This window comes from Tachypleus tridentatus, chromosome 13 (genome assembly GCF_004210375.1).
Source record: "Tachypleus tridentatus isolate NWPU-2018 chromosome 13, ASM421037v1, whole genome shotgun sequence".
Classification (NCBI taxonomy): domain Eukaryota; kingdom Metazoa; phylum Arthropoda; class Merostomata; order Xiphosura; family Limulidae; genus Tachypleus; species Tachypleus tridentatus.
Genome location: NC_134837.1, coordinates 179,801,220 through 179,818,537, shown reverse-complemented (window position 1 = coordinate 179,818,537; position 17,318 = coordinate 179,801,220). Strand labels below are relative to the sequence as shown.

Here is a 17,318-nt window from a genome sequence, read left to right as displayed (position 1 = left end):
CATTAAATTTTTGGTATCCAGCATATGAGTACAAACGATATCATTAATTTATATCTGAGCATTTCAATAGAAAATTGTACCTTTTATCACTATATTTGTTTGCTCATAACTCTTTCTGCTTATAGTACAGAGATGCCAACTATTTCAAATGACTGAGCATAATCATTGTAGACAGAGCCCTTTCACAGTTTTAGTCCTTTAAGATTTGCCAGAAACAAGACAATCTGGTGAACAAGGCCTCTTTTTTTCCATCTTGTGAATGATTGCATTGGTGTTTCTATGCCGCTTAGAAAATGAGAAATACCCATCTACGCGAGTGCTGACAAGCACTGATGACGTAACTATGGATTTCCCCACATACCCAGTATGGAGAAGCACCTCACCCAAACTATTGGCAGACATTGGAGATACAAGTATTTTTTATTATGTCAAGCACAAACATGATTGTCGCAAGTAGCCATTTGGACTATGTCTTTTATTTATTATCAAAATTTATTTGTATCTCACTAGAAATTTTCTTTTCACCCCTTTAAAGCCCTGGGGGAACAATTTATCACTTTATTGTATATGCCTGTATAATATATAATAACTTGAGAGTTGCAACAAGTCGTAATATTTGTCTGTATGAGCATCTAGTTGTAATGTATACACCAAAATCGTAATGATGACACTTAAATTGTAATGGTTGGTATCTCTGATAGTATATATGTTATCAACATCATAACATTTCCTGAAGGACTAATATACAAGATATGTCTTTGTAAATAAAATGTATGTTCTTACATGTTCAATTCAATACCAATACTGTATGATATCAACAAAATGTATAAGACTGTAAAATTACATCTGTATTTATTCAGGTTATTTTTAAAAACAATTATAAAGCAATTACAAGTAATCACAATTATTAGAGAAATGAAAATAACCAAATGTTTTGGTTTACTGTTTCTCTCTACATTTATAGTCATTTAATATGATATAAAATATATCTTTCAACATTTCAAATATCTTTAGCTTTAACATTACTTTGCAACTGAGATCTATTTTTGCATTTGCGTTCTGTTTTTGTAATTAAATATATCTGTATTTTGCAACTGAAGTCTCATTTAATATGTACATAAGTTGTTCAATAAAATACTTTGTACATCTGCTTAACAGATATGATAAAAATGTAAAAAACTATGAGCTTTCAATAATTATTTTCCATTTGGAAGATCACAATAAAAAAGTTAATATTAACTACAACCAAATTAAACACCAGATATTCCAAGGCTAAAAGTACATCTGAATGAATAAAAGTCAACATACTAGTATTATTTGAAGCTTCTTAAAACTACAAAAAATTATCCAAACACAATTTATTAACATACAGGTACTCCTCCATTTGTTTTTGACATTGGACCAAACCCTCTTTCGAATCAGAAAGATTTCCTTTAGTTAATGATAAAGTCATTTCAAGCTCAAAACACATGTTACACTGTTTAGAGAGCTGCTTGATCAGTTCAGAGTTTTTAAGTTTTCTTCTTCCAAGGAGGAGTGCAAGTCATTACTCAGAGGTTTTCCCTTCTCTGCCTGTAACTCCAAGAGCTCTTTTATGAGAGTAAGAAAATACTATTGCTTAAAGACTTATTTCATTAACTGGAAATCCATACTTTTCATACCTTTTGACCATTAGTGCTTTATAAGCTGTTCTGTATATTGTAACTTATCAAAACATAGTTTTAAAATCATACTGTTTAAAATAATTTCCATAAAAGCATAAACTGCTACAATTATTTACTACAGTATCCATTTATGCAAATTAAGAAATGCCAGGTTCAAGATACGTAATTTTTGTGTGTATGTGAACATATAAAATAAATTAAAAATGGAAACATATGTAACTACTATGTAAATAGTTCAGAATCTCGATCATGAGGTGAGTACATACAAAAAACAAAGACAACTCCTGAATGCAAGTGGTCCTTTAAAACAACTGCCAGTGGAATAAATAAAAAAATTAATAAACTTACCTTGGCACAAATAGGATACATTCATTCGAAACTGTTGCATTTTTTAAAAAAATAACATTACAATTGATCCTTAGCAGACAGACAAACAAGTTATTGATATCTTGAAAATGACATAATAGAATAAAAACAACTCCAGTTTAGTTTTGAAAATAATAATAATAATGCTACAGATAAATGACAACAACATTGTTTCTTTTAAACTGAAAAGTACAGAATCTGCTAAAAGTAAAAATAGAGTATCAGCTATAATATACCAAGGTTTTGATTTGCATTAATAAGCAATTTCTATAATGCATAAACACTTCCTGTACTATTTTACAGTATGTGAAATGTACAGTAAGACCCTGTATAGTTGTAGTACTTGGCCATTCACTAAAAAGCAAACAGTGAAAAGTTCACTGTGTCAGAAAAAGGCAATGATCTGGGGAGTTTAGCATAATATCAATCAAACCAAAAATTTAAGTTCAAAGGTGAACCTACTAAATTAATTAGAACAAGTGGACAAAAATTGCAAAAATACACAGGTTACAAGAATAATACTTTGATTAGCAACATAAGCTACCATACCACAATAGAGTTTTCTGTATGAACAATCATACAATGATGTTGAAGAAAGAGAAGAAACCAAAATAAATACATTGAATATCTCAACTTTCTGACACATTCATGTGAGAGGTTGCTACTTAAAAAATTTCATGAACCAGAACAATGAACTAGAAATGCACTAAGAAGTGTCTCAGATACAGATGTAAAAGGTTCAATCCCCAGACTGGCCAGATGGATAATAATACCAGGGAATAAAGATAAAGTACAGATGAAAGCATAAAAATCAAAACAATAGAGTCACAAATTTGAGGGGGATGAGGCATTTGGGTATGAGAATGGACCCTATTAGCTAAAGCAAGCAGCATAAAACTAACAACGGGTAAGAATAAAAGATAAACCCAAGGTTATTGGATCAGAAAGTGAGAACACAAAAAAACAACAAGAAATGTTGGCATAAAGAGACCGAAAGAAACAGACTTGAGAATGAAATCCAAATGGAAAGTAATACTCAAAGCAAATGAGGTGAAGGTTGTAGTGTAATAGATCATTCCTGACTGAGAAGAAAGAAATAAAGGTTGTTAACTGTTAAAGTTGTTGCAGTCACTGGTCAATGTTTTGTGGTTACCACATGCTTAATGAGCCTCCTATTCTTATTTATTTGACTGTGTTTCTTTCATAGTGATACTATACTGATCATATTAGATTCAATCTAATATATGTACAATTCAAACCAAGACTGTTTAAAATAACTGCAAATATCAGGTTTTTAAATTTACTGGTATTTTCACTCACTTTAAACTATTGCAGATTATGGTAGAAGGTGAAGCAGCTAAACATTCTATATTTTAATTAACAAAGGTGAAACAGCTGCACAAATGATATAGTTGTTAATAATAACATTTTCTCTAGATTATGGCTAGCCTCAAAATATTAAAAGTTGCAGAAAATAAACATTTAAGGGAATTGTTTAACCTTCATCACTTATACATAACAAGAGTAAAGTTAGTATTCCAAAGACAGGTCTTTTGTTTTCAACAAGACTTCTATTTATAAGATGTTTAACACACATAAATAACTTACTGTTTCTAAGAAGCTCTTGCAGGCTGTCCACTTTTTGTTTGGATGTCTTTTCTAAATTTTTCAACTCTTCTTGGTGATTTTGAAGATTATTTTGGTATTTTATCTGTAACTGTTCTTTAACTGATTTACTTATGGTATTTATTCTATTTTCTATTTCTGTACATTTATCTTTGACTGACTCCTTCAAACATTTATATTTTTCTAAAAGTTGTTCATGAAACTTTCCTATTTCTTGTTTCAACTGCTCATCACATTTTTGTATGACCTTTTGCTTGTCACCACTTATGATGCTCTTACATTCCTCTTGAAATTTTAATAATTCGAAACTATTTATATCATTCAATGACTGCTTTTCATATTCAGCATGCTCTGACTTTTCTTCACAAAAGAACTTAAGATTATTTATTATATTTTCAAGAACTTTTTCACTGATCATTTTCAGTTTATTTGTTTCTTCAATATGTGCTTTATTTGCTTCTTGTGTTTAAACTCTCTGTTAAAGTTTTCTTTCATTGCTTCAATTTCTTCAGCATGAAGTTTCTGAAGTTCAGATTTTTCTACTTCCCAGTGTCTCCTCATATCTTCTGCCAATCTCTGAAACTGTTCTTGGTGAGCCATCTCTACAGCAGATACATCATTCTGGAACTTACTGTTTAATTGACTTACTTCATCTTGGTGACTGATATTCAGTGTATGAGAAACAAACTTGAGCTTCTTTTCAAAGTCTTGCTGCAAACATTTGATACTTTGTTTATTTTTCTTTTGAAAAAGATTTCTTACAGAACTAAAGCCATTTTTACGAGTTTTTGTTAAAGAAATATGTTTTTGGTAATCATGATTTAACTGTTTACTCAAACTTTCTAGATTTTCAATTTGTTCTTTTTTTAAAGCCTGAAGTTCATCGTAATGTAATTTTTTTAAAGTTTGTTTCTCATCAGCATGCAACTCTTTCAATATTTCAATTTTCTGCTGATATGAATTTTCTATCTTTTTTATATCTTCACCTTTTACTGTTTCAAATTGGTATTTTAAATATTTTTCCATTTCACAAATTTTAGTCTTGTATCTCTGTTCTATATCACTTTTTTCTTCCTCAAACTTTTGTTTGAGGTCAAATTCCAGTTCTTTCATTTTCTGCATAAATTCTTTGCTGATATTTTGGCACTCTTCATCCATTTTGTTTTTCCAAATGTTTTCTGCATTTTTTACCTGCTGCTCATTGATGATTTCATTTTGAGCAGTTTGTTTCACTGATACAGCATTTATGAAGTCAGATGCTACTGTTTTACTTTCTTCTACATGCTGCCTGAAGGATGATGCAATTTCCTAAATAGTATCAACGATACATAATAATAAACAATATGACATGAAAAGACAGTAGTAAAGAATACAATTTTTAATAAATACATTTGCAGATATAAACACCAGATAGCAAAGGGTGAAGGGAAGAGATCTGGTTGATCTCTGTAGTAGAAACATTAAATTGAAAATTCATACCCACTGGTAATGTTTTTTAAATTAATTTATGAACATAAGTAAATAATAATAATCATAGAGTGTTAATAATGTTCAAAATCATAACATAAGTAGTTAATAATCATAACAATCCTGTTGATAGAAACCTGTGATGAATGCTTTGTTAAGAAAAAGTGATTACATTATCTGAATGAGGTACTTATATACAGTATCTGGAGAATTTGCAAAGAGCATTCAAATTTGAGTGGGATATAAAAGACTGCAGCAAATATTTTCAATGCTTAGATGGGAAAAGAGTGGAAACCCTAGAAATTGAGAAATAGCTACAGTTACGACAGAAAGTGTTCGTACCCCTGCATCGTGAGTAGTTTTTTTCCTCATAACTTAAACAGTGTCATGATTAGGATAATGAAAGTACAGTATATTATAAATATTATACTAACACACATCTACATAAATTTTATGTAAATTAAATGACTAATAAACTGTTTATAAACAAATAACCAAACACAGGAGGGGCAGAAAGTGTTTGTGCATCTACTTTAATGGTCAGTTGTGTAGCCTTTCAGATGAATTACTCAGGGCTATGAGGAGAGAATTACAACCTCTCCTCCTAGCCCTCCATGATTGTTTGACAGTACTTGACTGGTATTTTCTTCCATTCTTCTTTACAGAAGGCCTCCAAATTTAGCAAGTTTTTCGGATGACGCTGATGAACCCTGGTCTTCAACTCATGCAAAACGTTTTCAATTGGGTTAAGATCGGGTGACTGTGATGACCACTCCAGAATGCTTATATGGTTCCTCTACAACAAGGATTGCACATATTTTGATGTGTGCTCAGGGTCACTGTCGTGCTGGAAGATCCAACGACGCCCAAGCCGTAAGTTCCGAGCATCATTCTTGATACAAGTGCCAAATATATCAACGTACTCTTTTTTTTCTCATGATTCCGTTGATGCAGTTAAGGCTGCTTATACCAGAAGAGCTGAAGGAACCCCATAGCATGATCGAGACACCTCCGTGTTTAACTGTAGGGACAGTGTTCTTTGGAAGATTTCGTTCTCCCTTCTTACGGAAATTATAGCGAATATCATTGTGGCCGAAAAGCTCGATTTTAGTTTCGTCTGACCAAAGAATACTCTTCCAATAGGTAAAGGGTTTATCTACATGCTTTCTTGCATACCTCAATCATACTACTAAATGAACAGGCTTTAAATATGGAATGCTACGAGGATGGCATGCTTTGAACACAGAAGAGCGTAACATGTTCGTAACTGTAGAGGTGCTTACTTCAACCCCAGTTTCCCTTACCAGTTTCTGTATGTCATTATGTGTTAAACGAGGGTTCCTACTAACTTCTCTGAAAACCTTCCTCTTGGTTCTCTCTGGAATTTTTGTGGGGCGTCCGGAATGAGCGAGGTTAGCAGTTGACCCCATAAACTTAAACTTGGCAATTATGCTTTGAACAGTAGATTTTGGCACATCAAGTTATGTAGCAATACCAGAAAGAGAAACACAAGACTTGTATTTTACAATAATTTGGTTTTTTTTTTTTTTTTTTATATATCACTGGACAGTTTCCTGGTCGCCATGATGACCAAGCAGATAATGACGGAGACGGCGCTAAATTGCTGGAAGTACATTTTTTGCCGGCCAAATTCCAATAATTATAAACCCAGTGCCTAGTTCTGGAATGGTACAATGTAGTTTAAAAAACCGCAAACAATGAAATACCTGAACTTTTTATGATTTTTGTTACATTTTATCATAAGTGATGTGCACCTGCTACAGTTTCTTAGATATTCTTATTCCTAGTAGCCTACAGTTGTTAAAATTAGGATTTAAGATCGTATTTGAACAGATCTCATCAAGTGTGTTCTAAAAACGTATGTTTTAGATATTTTTCTCTTATCTAATAACAGATATAAGAAATTAAAAAGGACACTTTTTTTTTGTCCACCTCCTGCACATGGGCAAAATTTATACTAACCTAAGCAGCAGAAATGAGGTCTAACTTTCATCACTCACACTTCATATCCAACATCACACCCTCTGTAGTGGAAGTGGATCACCACTTGGCTGCTGTGGTGTCTCTTATTATTTATTCATATTGTTATGCATTACATTAATGTAACAATGAACATCATATTAAGTTCACAAATCTTATTTGGTATGCTGGCCACTTCCCAGAATATTGTATCTTTGAGGCCCCATGATATATGTATAATTTCAGACAGTCCCACAAACAGAAGTTAACTGATGTCAGGCCCATTGAATGAGTTGGCAACTCACAAGAAGAGAAATGTGAAATTATTCTGCCTTCAACAGGTTTCTGCAAGATATGTTCCAACTAGTTACCAATAGGTGGAGAATCACCATTCTGCATGTAAACAATAATTTCCATCACATTCTGTCAATGAAACTAGCATTTGTTATGTTCATTGCACAGTACCCTGCAGCATGAAATATACACGTTTGCATTTCACATGTTGATGGGTATTAGAAATGTTATGATCTAGTAATAAAGTCAGCTGTAAAACCCACACCACCCTGTAACCTTAGTATGATGAAGATGTTTAGAAAATGTTATATATGGATTAGTTTCCAACCAGATAATACAGTTGGATGTGTTGACAATTTCGAAATGAGTGAAACGTGCTACATCAGTCAATACTACATTGGCAGGAAAATGTTCAACAACTCCCAGTCTTTTATATAATTAACAATGGTTAAATTCATTTTTTTTTAAATCTTTAAACATAATTCATCATGTCAGGAAACATTTCAAAGTTGACTGAAGAGCTCATTGAACAGTTGAAGTTGCCAAATCCTGACACAGGGTAACAAAACATCCATTACTGCATCCATATGTACTTGAGCTGACTTTTTCAGACCTCAGCAACAGCTTCAGCTAACTAGGTGTTGATGAGCTCTATATGGTTTATAACAAATCCAACCTATCTCCTTGTATTTCTTTTGTAATTACACAACAACAACACTGGAATAAAGCCCTCTGCAGATGTTATGCACTCTGCTATTCCCTCAGTACTGCTTTAATGTTGTAGCCTATAGTGTAATTACACTTTACTTGCTTACCTATCTGCAAACTTGTCAATTTCATGTTGGTTAAATGAACTACACTGCAATCAAAAGAGCCATTTATACCAATCAGAAATGAATCAAAGTGGCCTTCCTTTCACATGATACTCATTAGAACCCTGTACAATTTCAACTTCCTATACCATGCTATTTGTGAGCAGTGGTTCTCAACCTTTTCTGGCTTGCGGCACACTAGGGCAATCTGAAAATATTCGCGGCACACCTGGAAAGCCTTAACGATTTTTTTTTAGGTACACGTTATACGGAAGAGTTAAAAGCCTTAGAATGAAAGTCACGGCCAAAGCAAGCGATAATAATGTAATTGTGCATTACGTTTAAATACACGTAAAACAGAAGAGTGAACTTAAAAAGCCTTAGAACGAAAATCACGACCAAAGCAAGCGATAGTATTGTCAATGTGTAGATGACATTAATATCGCTTGCTTTGGCCGTGATTTTCGTTCTAAGGCTTTTTAACGATTTTGTGGTATAGCAGAAAATTTAACACTTTTTATTTTTACACGTTTACAATGTGACGCTTGTGCCTGCTTCCGAGAGCAAATCAAATTGAAGCGAGGTTCTAACGTAGACAAACAAGTTTGCATTTGATCATCGACTGTAAGAAGCCTCTCTGGCTTTAATTGCAGTCAATGCCGAAAATCCAATTTCGCAAAACCACGAAGATGCAAATGAAAGCAGAACGTCAACTTCTTTTGAACTGATTGCAGGATATAAATTTTTAATGGAGATCCAAAACTCATGCAAACTCTTTTCGGGAAATAATGACTGATAAAATTTGTCGTTTCGTAAATCATTGAGCTGTTCTTCCTCCTCAGTTGTGAGATTTGTTGTCTCGTTGATTCCGAATGGATAGGTCACCCAGTTATATTCATCGACAGCAAGTGACGGGAAGTAATGTTTCAGTGCGGACTGTAGATCGCTTAATGTGTTCAAAATTTGAGGGACATTCGTTAATGGAAGGAAAACAATCAAGGACTCCTTTCGAGATCTTATTCTTCCACAGCGTCAACTTTTCATCGAAGGCCTTCAGTTTGGATGTTGTAGTAATAATGTTTTCAGATGGTCCTTGGAGACTTAAGTTCAGATAATTTAATTTGTCAAACAAGTCGGAGAGAAATTGAACCTTCAGCCACCAGATCTCATCATGAAAAGAAAATTCAAAACCTGCTTCTTCAACCTCCAAGAAAGAAATTACTTCAATTTTTTAGTTGGACAAGACGCTTTAACACCTGTCCTTTCAAAAGCCACCGAACTTCAGTGTGATACAGTAGCTTTTGTAGTCTGAATCCATCGCCTCACAGAGAAGAGAGAAAAGTCGAGATTGAAGTGGCCGAGACTTGATGAAATTTACCACTTGAATAACTTGATTCATAACAGACTGCAAATCTTTCAGTAAAGACTTGGAGGCGAGCGCCTCTGTGAATCATGCAGTGAACAATCCTAATGTTTGGATTTTGTTGGCGCATCAGACTGACAAAGCCCTCTTTTTTCCTTGTATTGAAGGACAGCCATCGGTGCAAACGCTGACACAGTTATTCCAATGTAATTTTAAGAGCAAAATGTTTTCATTCACCAACTCGGGCCCGGCATGGCCTAGCGCGTAAGGCGGGCGACTCGTAATCCGAGGGTCGCGGGTTCGCGCCCCCGTCGCGCTAAACATGCTCGCCCTCCCAGCCGTGGGGGTGTATAATGTGACGGTCAATCCCACTATTCGTTGGTAAAAGAGTAGCCCAAGAGTTGGCGGTGGGTGGTGATGACTAGCTGCCTTCCCTCTAGTCTTACACTGCTAAATTAGGGACGGCTAGCACAGATAGCCCTCGAGTAGCTTTGTGCGAAATTCCAAAACAAACAAACAAACACCAACTCGAAAATGTCTTGGCCTTTCGCTGTATTTTTTAAATCTTTGCAAAATAAGTATTCGTTTATGATTTTTCCATCTTTTATGAATCGAACAAAAGTCAGAACTTGAGCTTTTCCACTAACGTCAGTAGATTCATCAACTTCAAGATACCATAACAGAGACAATTCATCTTCAGGCGCTTCCAAGTGTTCGCAAACTTGGTCCTTCAGATCCGACGACAAGTCTACAGTTCTGCGCGAAATTGTGTCATTGGACAGTGGAACTTACTTAACTTTTTTTGGCGGCATCCGTTCCAAGCATAGTTTCAACAATGATTGCTAACGCTGACACAATGACTTATTCGGCCTCCGTATGCGCTTTCTTGCGTTTTGCCAACAATTGAGCAACCTTATAACTTGCAATCAATCCTTTTTCGGGCAGCTTCATGTATTTCACAAGCTTCCTTGATTGCTCATGTTGTTGAGCCGCGAGATTCTCGAAGTAATCTTTTGGTTTATCCTTCACAGCTGAATGTTTTGTTTCCAAGTGTCTCTTCAGGTTGCTAGGAACAAGCGCCTCATTCGATAAAGCTGCATTGCAGAGTAGGCAGAATGGTAATTGAGAATGTTCCGATTCCAAAGCGATAAAACGTATTCGATGTATTCGTTTTTGTACTTTCGTTTTATTTCTTGCTTTTGATTCAACACATTCTCCTTTGCAGCACCAGACTTATTTAAATATTTTTTCCATGGATAAATGATAAGCTAATTCATACACGAAAAGCACGAAGTTCTGCAGTTTATATAAAATTCCTACCTACAACGTAGTAGCTGTAGCTTACCGCAGAATGAGAACGTGTTCCCAGAAAGCAGTTTAATTGTTTGATGCATCATTTATGACGTACGAATCGCTTGTTGCGCCACAGTTAAACTAACAGTTGAGAATGAAATTTAAGTGTAAACTTCTCAGTGCTCGAGTTCAATGAAAACCATCGAATGTTTTGGAAGGTTTCAGAGTGTCTCTATAGTAGCTTTTATTAACTGATGTGTTCAACTTGCTTGTAAAATCCCAAGAAAGTTGAATGTGTTTCAAAAACACCGCGGCACACAGGTTGAGAATCACTGGTACCAAGACATATAACATATACTGATGTGAACTAAAGTATTTGTACTAGTGAAAGATAAAATTCTAGAATCATATCATGTCAGCACTTTGGACTACCTTGTGCTTCACCTCCGCAAGTTCCACTCTCAACTGGTGTACTTGTTGACTTATCTGTTCAATTTCCTCATATTTTTCTTTCAAAAGCATCTCGTAATGATAATGAGATGTTTTCTCTCCTCCGAAAAATGTATAGTATATATTATACATAATTCTAGATCAAACATCTGAGCTTGATATGAGCCAAGAGTAAAATTAAAATAGTTTAAAAACTTGAAGGATATAACAGTGGATAACACTGTCTTTATATTTTCAGTCTTAGGCAGGGTTCTTCGCTCCTGTTAAAGTGCCAAATATATTAATTAAATTTCATTATATATAAATAAGTTAGGTGTCAGTTGGAATTTAAATCATCAACACAATCATCTGACACAAATTTGACTATTAAAATAAAGACAGAATATGATACGGAAAGAGTCCTGGGAAATACTACTAGGCCTAAACAAAAATTACGTATAATAAAAATTCACTATTAATTCATACCGTTATAGTTAAAGGAAAAAATGTGTTGGTGAAACATAGTGGTCTACTTTTTTCAAATTAATATAAATCAAACGTAATTATGTGAATCACACATACTTACATTACAATTTTCAATGGCTTTTGCTTTACGCCGCATCTTCCGATGTGTTTCTTAATGAATACCTGGATATGGTATGATTATAGTAAATATGTCGATGTGTTTCTCAGTTAATACCTAGATATGGTATGATTATAGTAAATATGTCGATGTGTTTCTTAGTGAATATCTGGATATGGTATGATTATAGTAAATATGTCGATGTGTTTCTTTGTCAATATCTGGATTTGGTATGATTATAGTGTATATGTCGATGTGTTTCTTAATGAATACCTGGATTTGGTATGATTATAATAAATATGTCGATGTGTTTCTTAGTGAATATCTGGATTTGGTATGATTATAGTAAATATGTCGATGTGTTTCTCAGTTAATACCTGGATATGGTATGATTATAGTAAATATGTCGATGTGTTTCTCAGTTTATACCTGGATATGGTATGATTATAGTAAATATGTCGATGTGTTTCTCAGTTAATACCTGGATATGGTATGATTATAATAAATATGTCGATGTGTTTTTTAGTGAATACCTGGATATGGTATGATTATGATAAATATGTCGATGTGTTTTTTAGTGAATACCTGGATATGGTATGATTATAGTAAATATGTCGATGTGTTTCTTAGTGAATACCTGGATTTGGTATGATTATAGTAAATATGTCGATGTGTTTCTTAGTTAATACCTGGATATGGTATGATTATAATAAATATGTCGATGTGTTTCTTAGTGAATATCTGGATTTGGTATGATTATAGTAAATATTTCGATGTGTTTCTTAGTTAATACCTGGATGTGGTATGATTATAATAAATATGTCGATGTGTTTTTTAGTGAATACCTGGATTTGGTATGATTATAGTAAATATGTCGATGTGTTTCTCAGTTAATACCTGGATATGGTATGATTATAATAAATATGTCGATGTGTTTCTTAGTGAATACCTGGATATGGTATGATTATAGTAAATATGTCGATATGTTTCTCAGTTAATACCTGGATATGGTATGATTATAATATATATGTCGATGTGTTTCTTAGTGAATACCTGGATATGGTATGATTATAGTAAATATGTCGATGTGTTTCTCAGTTAATACCTAGATTTGGTATGATTATAGTATATATGTCGATGTGTTTCTTAGTGAATCGTTTCGGTAATCCAATTAGGTATTTGCTTACGTTTTCGACACGAAGAATTGCAGGGTGACAAAAGTGAAGTTTTTTATTTCTAAAATTTCAATGTATTTGTTTGTTTGACATTATGCCTTTCTTTTAGTGTTTATTTTTACAATTTTTTGGCTTCGATGTTTTTTAATAAAAATTTGAAAATTAGGGTTTCTTATATCTTTATAGATTTGCTTTGTTTTTCTTTAGTAAATGTGAGACTCAATATCTTGGTATAATAATTTTTAGCAATCAAAATACTTTGATTTTACGAATTCAAAGTGTAAATCACACATCAACATTTTCGAAGGATCTTAATGTTCATTGCAACATAAATCTATTTATTGAATATTATTTGTGTTATATTAACATGAATAGTACTTAGTATTTCTGTAAATATTGCAATCTCCTTGAAGTTTGATTTAGTTATTAATATTTTAACTTCAACTGCATCATAACACAATTTTATATAAACTCGTTTTATAGTATTTGTCTGTATTTGAAAAGATTATGGAAACAATATATATTTACATGAGTATAATATAAATGGTAAAACAACATGCGCAAACTTAAATGTCTTTATTGTTTTTCTTATATGAATGAAAGCAGCGAGAAAAAGTTAATGGCATTAGTTCACTTCAATATATTTACGTACAAAATTATACGTACGTATTATAAATTATACCTGACGAGCCTCTGATTTATTTTGCGTTGTTATTTTGGATTTAGCACAAAGCTACAATGGGCTGTCTATGCTCTGCCCACAACGAATATCGAAACCTGGTTTTCTAGCGTTTTAAGTCCGCAAACATACCATTGAGCTACTGAGGGCGTTTATTTATTTATTTTTTTGCGATGTAGTACAAGTTCAAATAGCCGAAACTTTTAATTTTAATTTAAAAGTTAATTGAATGTGAATGTGTGTCAAATTTATAATAATTGCCAACAAGATTCATACACACAAACAATATTAAGTCCTCTATCTGGCATGAGAATAGCTTTCAAGTTGATATAGATGCAGTTCACTTGACGAGTAAACTAGCTAACTCTATTATTCGCTGGACTCACGCCGTTTACAAGCTGACTTTTCACCACGGAAAATATCTAATGTCTTCGTAAAAATACTATCATCTAAAGTTAAATGGTTTGTAGTGTTCGACATCTATGAACGTTCTTGGTCAAATATAGGAAGTTTTTTTTCGATTAATAAGCGTTTATCACAGTTATCAATTCTGAGGTTTATAGTATACTAACTATTGCAAACTAACAATATATGCTATTTCTCAGCGAGTTTGATGACTACCTTTGATGATCATTAGACAAGGTTCTAGAAATTTCAGTTGGCAACAAAACTGGCAGTCACTAGAACTTAAATACACATATCTTACATTGATGATTCTTTACTCTTGAATCTTCTACAAATTTATAAAATAGATGAGAATTTCGCAATACATATTTAACACAAGAAGTGGAGTGCAATTCTAAATATTATTATATACTTAACTAAAACAAACGTTCATATTAAAATAAATATATGTTAATGAAATGCCGTTACAACCGAAACTACGTGAACTAAACCCAGGGTTTATTTGCTTGTTTTTCAATTTCGCACAAAGCTACTTGAGCTAATCTGTGCTAGCCGTCCCTAATTTAGCAGTGTAAGCATAGAGGGAAGGAAGCTAGTCATCACCACCTACCACCAACTCTTGGGCTAATCTTTCACCTGTAAATAGTGGGATTGACTGTCACATTATAACGCCCCCACGGCTAAAAGGGCGAGCACGTTTGGCGCGACGGGATGCGAACCCGCAACCCTCAGATTACGAGTCGCACGCCTTAACACGCTTGGCCATGCCAGGTCCGTAAACCCAGCGAATGAATTTTCTATCAATAAATTAAAAATGATAAAAATTCAGTCAAATGACAGTATTGTAGCTGTGGTAATTGATGAAAATTGAACGAATTATAAATATTTTAACATGTTAGACTTCATAAAACGTGAACTAGGAAAGATATTAAGGTAGTATGGGGAATGATTTGTTTCTGTTTTGTTTCTGTATTTCGCGCAAAACTACACGAGGGCTATCTGCTATAGCCGTCCCTAATTTAGCAGTGTAAGACTAGAGGGAAAGCAGTTAGTAATCATCACCCACCACCAACTCTTAGGCTAATCTTTTACCAACAAATAGTGGGATTGATCATTACGTTATAACGCCCCCACGGCTGAAAGCGCGAGCATGTTTGGTGCAACAGGGATAGTATATGGAATGAAAGATCTTACTGATGTTTATAAAAGAATGAATAACTGTTGAAATAATCTGAAAACTCATTTAATTGAACTTGTAATTTCATGTTAACACACGTTAGCATTTTGTAGCAATGACTGTTATTTTCATTTTGAAGGTTAAAAACTTTAATGATTCATGACTATTTTAATAATACTTATTATTTTTTGTGGTTTATTATTTTCGTTATATTATCTTTTTGACAATTCTGTACACTTTTCACAATATTTGTATTAAATGTTTGACAAACTGAAGTGATTTTGTAGGGAAAAGATATGTGTGTTTTATTATTGCAAAGCCACATCAGGATATCTACTGAGCCCACTGAGAGGAATCGAACCCCTTATTTTAGCGTTGCAAATCCGTAGACGTACCGCTGTACAAGCGTGGGGGCATGAAAAAGATGGTTATTTTTTTTTGACATCCGGGTAAAGGAGAAACGCCTTCTGTATTACTACTACCCTCAAGTAGAGACAAAATTTAAGATTCAGAGTCAATATAAAAGTGGAGAATTGTAAAATGTTTGTCTTTTTTTGGTGATTTTTAATGATTTTGAGCTATTTCTAGATGGTGCTATTTCTGGATGTTCTAATGACGTTTTCACATTTTTCATTTTTTTTTTAATTCGTTCATATCACAGTGGAATACAAACTATTTTTATTTACTTTTTGATGGGCCCGGCATGGCGAAGCGTGCGACTCGTAATCTGAGAGTCGCGGGTTCGCATCCCCGTCGCGCCAAACATGCTCGCCCTTTCAGCCGTGGGGGCGTTATAATGTGACGGTCAATCCCACTATTCGTTGGTAAAAGAGTAGCCCAAGATTTGGCGGTGGGTGGTGATGACTAGCTTCCTTTCCTCTAGTCTTACACTGCTAAATTAGGGACGGTTAGTGCAGATAGCCCTCGAGTAGTTTTATGCGAAATTCAAAAACAAACTTCTTGAGGTGTGCAGGTTTCCAATAAAGTATTGTTCTCCGTTTGTTGTTTTTCTATTTATTTAATGTAAAATCCTCATTGTTTCACTTTCTTTGTTTTCAGTAAAAATATGAACGTTGAAATGTATGTCATTCACGTGGCTTTCAAAATATTTCTTTTTCTTCTTCAGAGTTGTAGCCGCAAAACATCATCGATACCCAACAGTGTAAGACTGTAGAGAAGATAGCTAGTCATCACCGCCAACTCTTGGGCTACTCTTTTACCAACGAATAGTGGGATTGACCGTTACATTATAACCGTAATTCGAGCCCGCGACTCCTCAGATTAAGAGTCGAGTGCGTTATCCACCTAGCCATGCCGGGCCCAGATTTTGAGATGACAATGCTTAAGGTACTAGAAAATATTGTTTCTAATATTTACGGGCTTTTGAGTTCTTCTTTATTCACCATCTAGTAACCTTAATAAAATAAAATAAATCTATAACATTAAATAGTTGGTCAAAATCATAAATTTGGCCAAGGAGAACAACATTATTCACACACTCAAATAATCTAGATTACAAAATGATAGGTTTAAAATGACTTAAAGACTTTATAAATATTTCACCTCTGGAAATATGCACGTGGTGCTGTGGCGACATGTGACTGATAAGTAAATAAATATTTATATAAACAACCCAGTTATGTTGCGTGTATGATACATTTTAATATACAAAGTTTGGGATTAAAAAAACAACTGTGTGCCTTTGATATGAAGAAAGGCACCCGGCGGAGAGCATGGTGAGTCAGTGGATTTATAACGTGAAAACACGGGTTGCGACGCCCGTGGTGAGCACAACACAGATTGCCAATTGTGCAGCTTTGCGCTTATCAACAAACAAACAAAAATAATCCTTATCGTGATAGTAACACATATTTTGATTACTTAATTATCAATATATTTGATTTACTGAAAATCAGCGTGGGATATTTGCATATTTTATAAACATAAATAATGCAGATTGCATAGTGTTATGGAAGAAAAGTTCTAGAAGAAGAAATAGTATCTG

At 33.8% G+C, this 17,318-nt stretch overlaps 2 protein-coding genes across 4 annotated transcripts in view; one reads left to right on the top strand and one right to left on the bottom strand.

The window, feature by feature from the left end:
- Nucleotides 1-16,664, top strand: part of LOC143240789 (zinc finger BED domain-containing protein 5-like) — a 61,843-nt gene extending 45,179 nt beyond the window's left edge. The window contains exon 2 of one of the 2 annotated variants that reach the window (XR_013021962.1): nt 16,440-16,664. The gene's annotated coding sequence lies outside the window, so the exon portion shown is untranslated. The remainder of the gene's footprint in view (nt 1-16,439) is intronic. The other variant, XR_013021961.1, reaches the window with a different exon arrangement.
- Nucleotides 2,374-17,318, bottom strand: part of LOC143240790 (uncharacterized) — a 48,907-nt gene continuing 33,962 nt past the window's right edge. For both annotated transcript variants that reach the window (XM_076483849.1, XM_076483848.1), the window contains exon 2: nt 2,374-4,964. In XM_076483849.1, the coding sequence (XP_076339964.1) occupies nt 4,077-4,964 (888 nt within the window). In that variant the 3' untranslated portion in view covers nt 2,374-4,076. The remainder of the gene's footprint in view (nt 4,965-17,318) is intronic.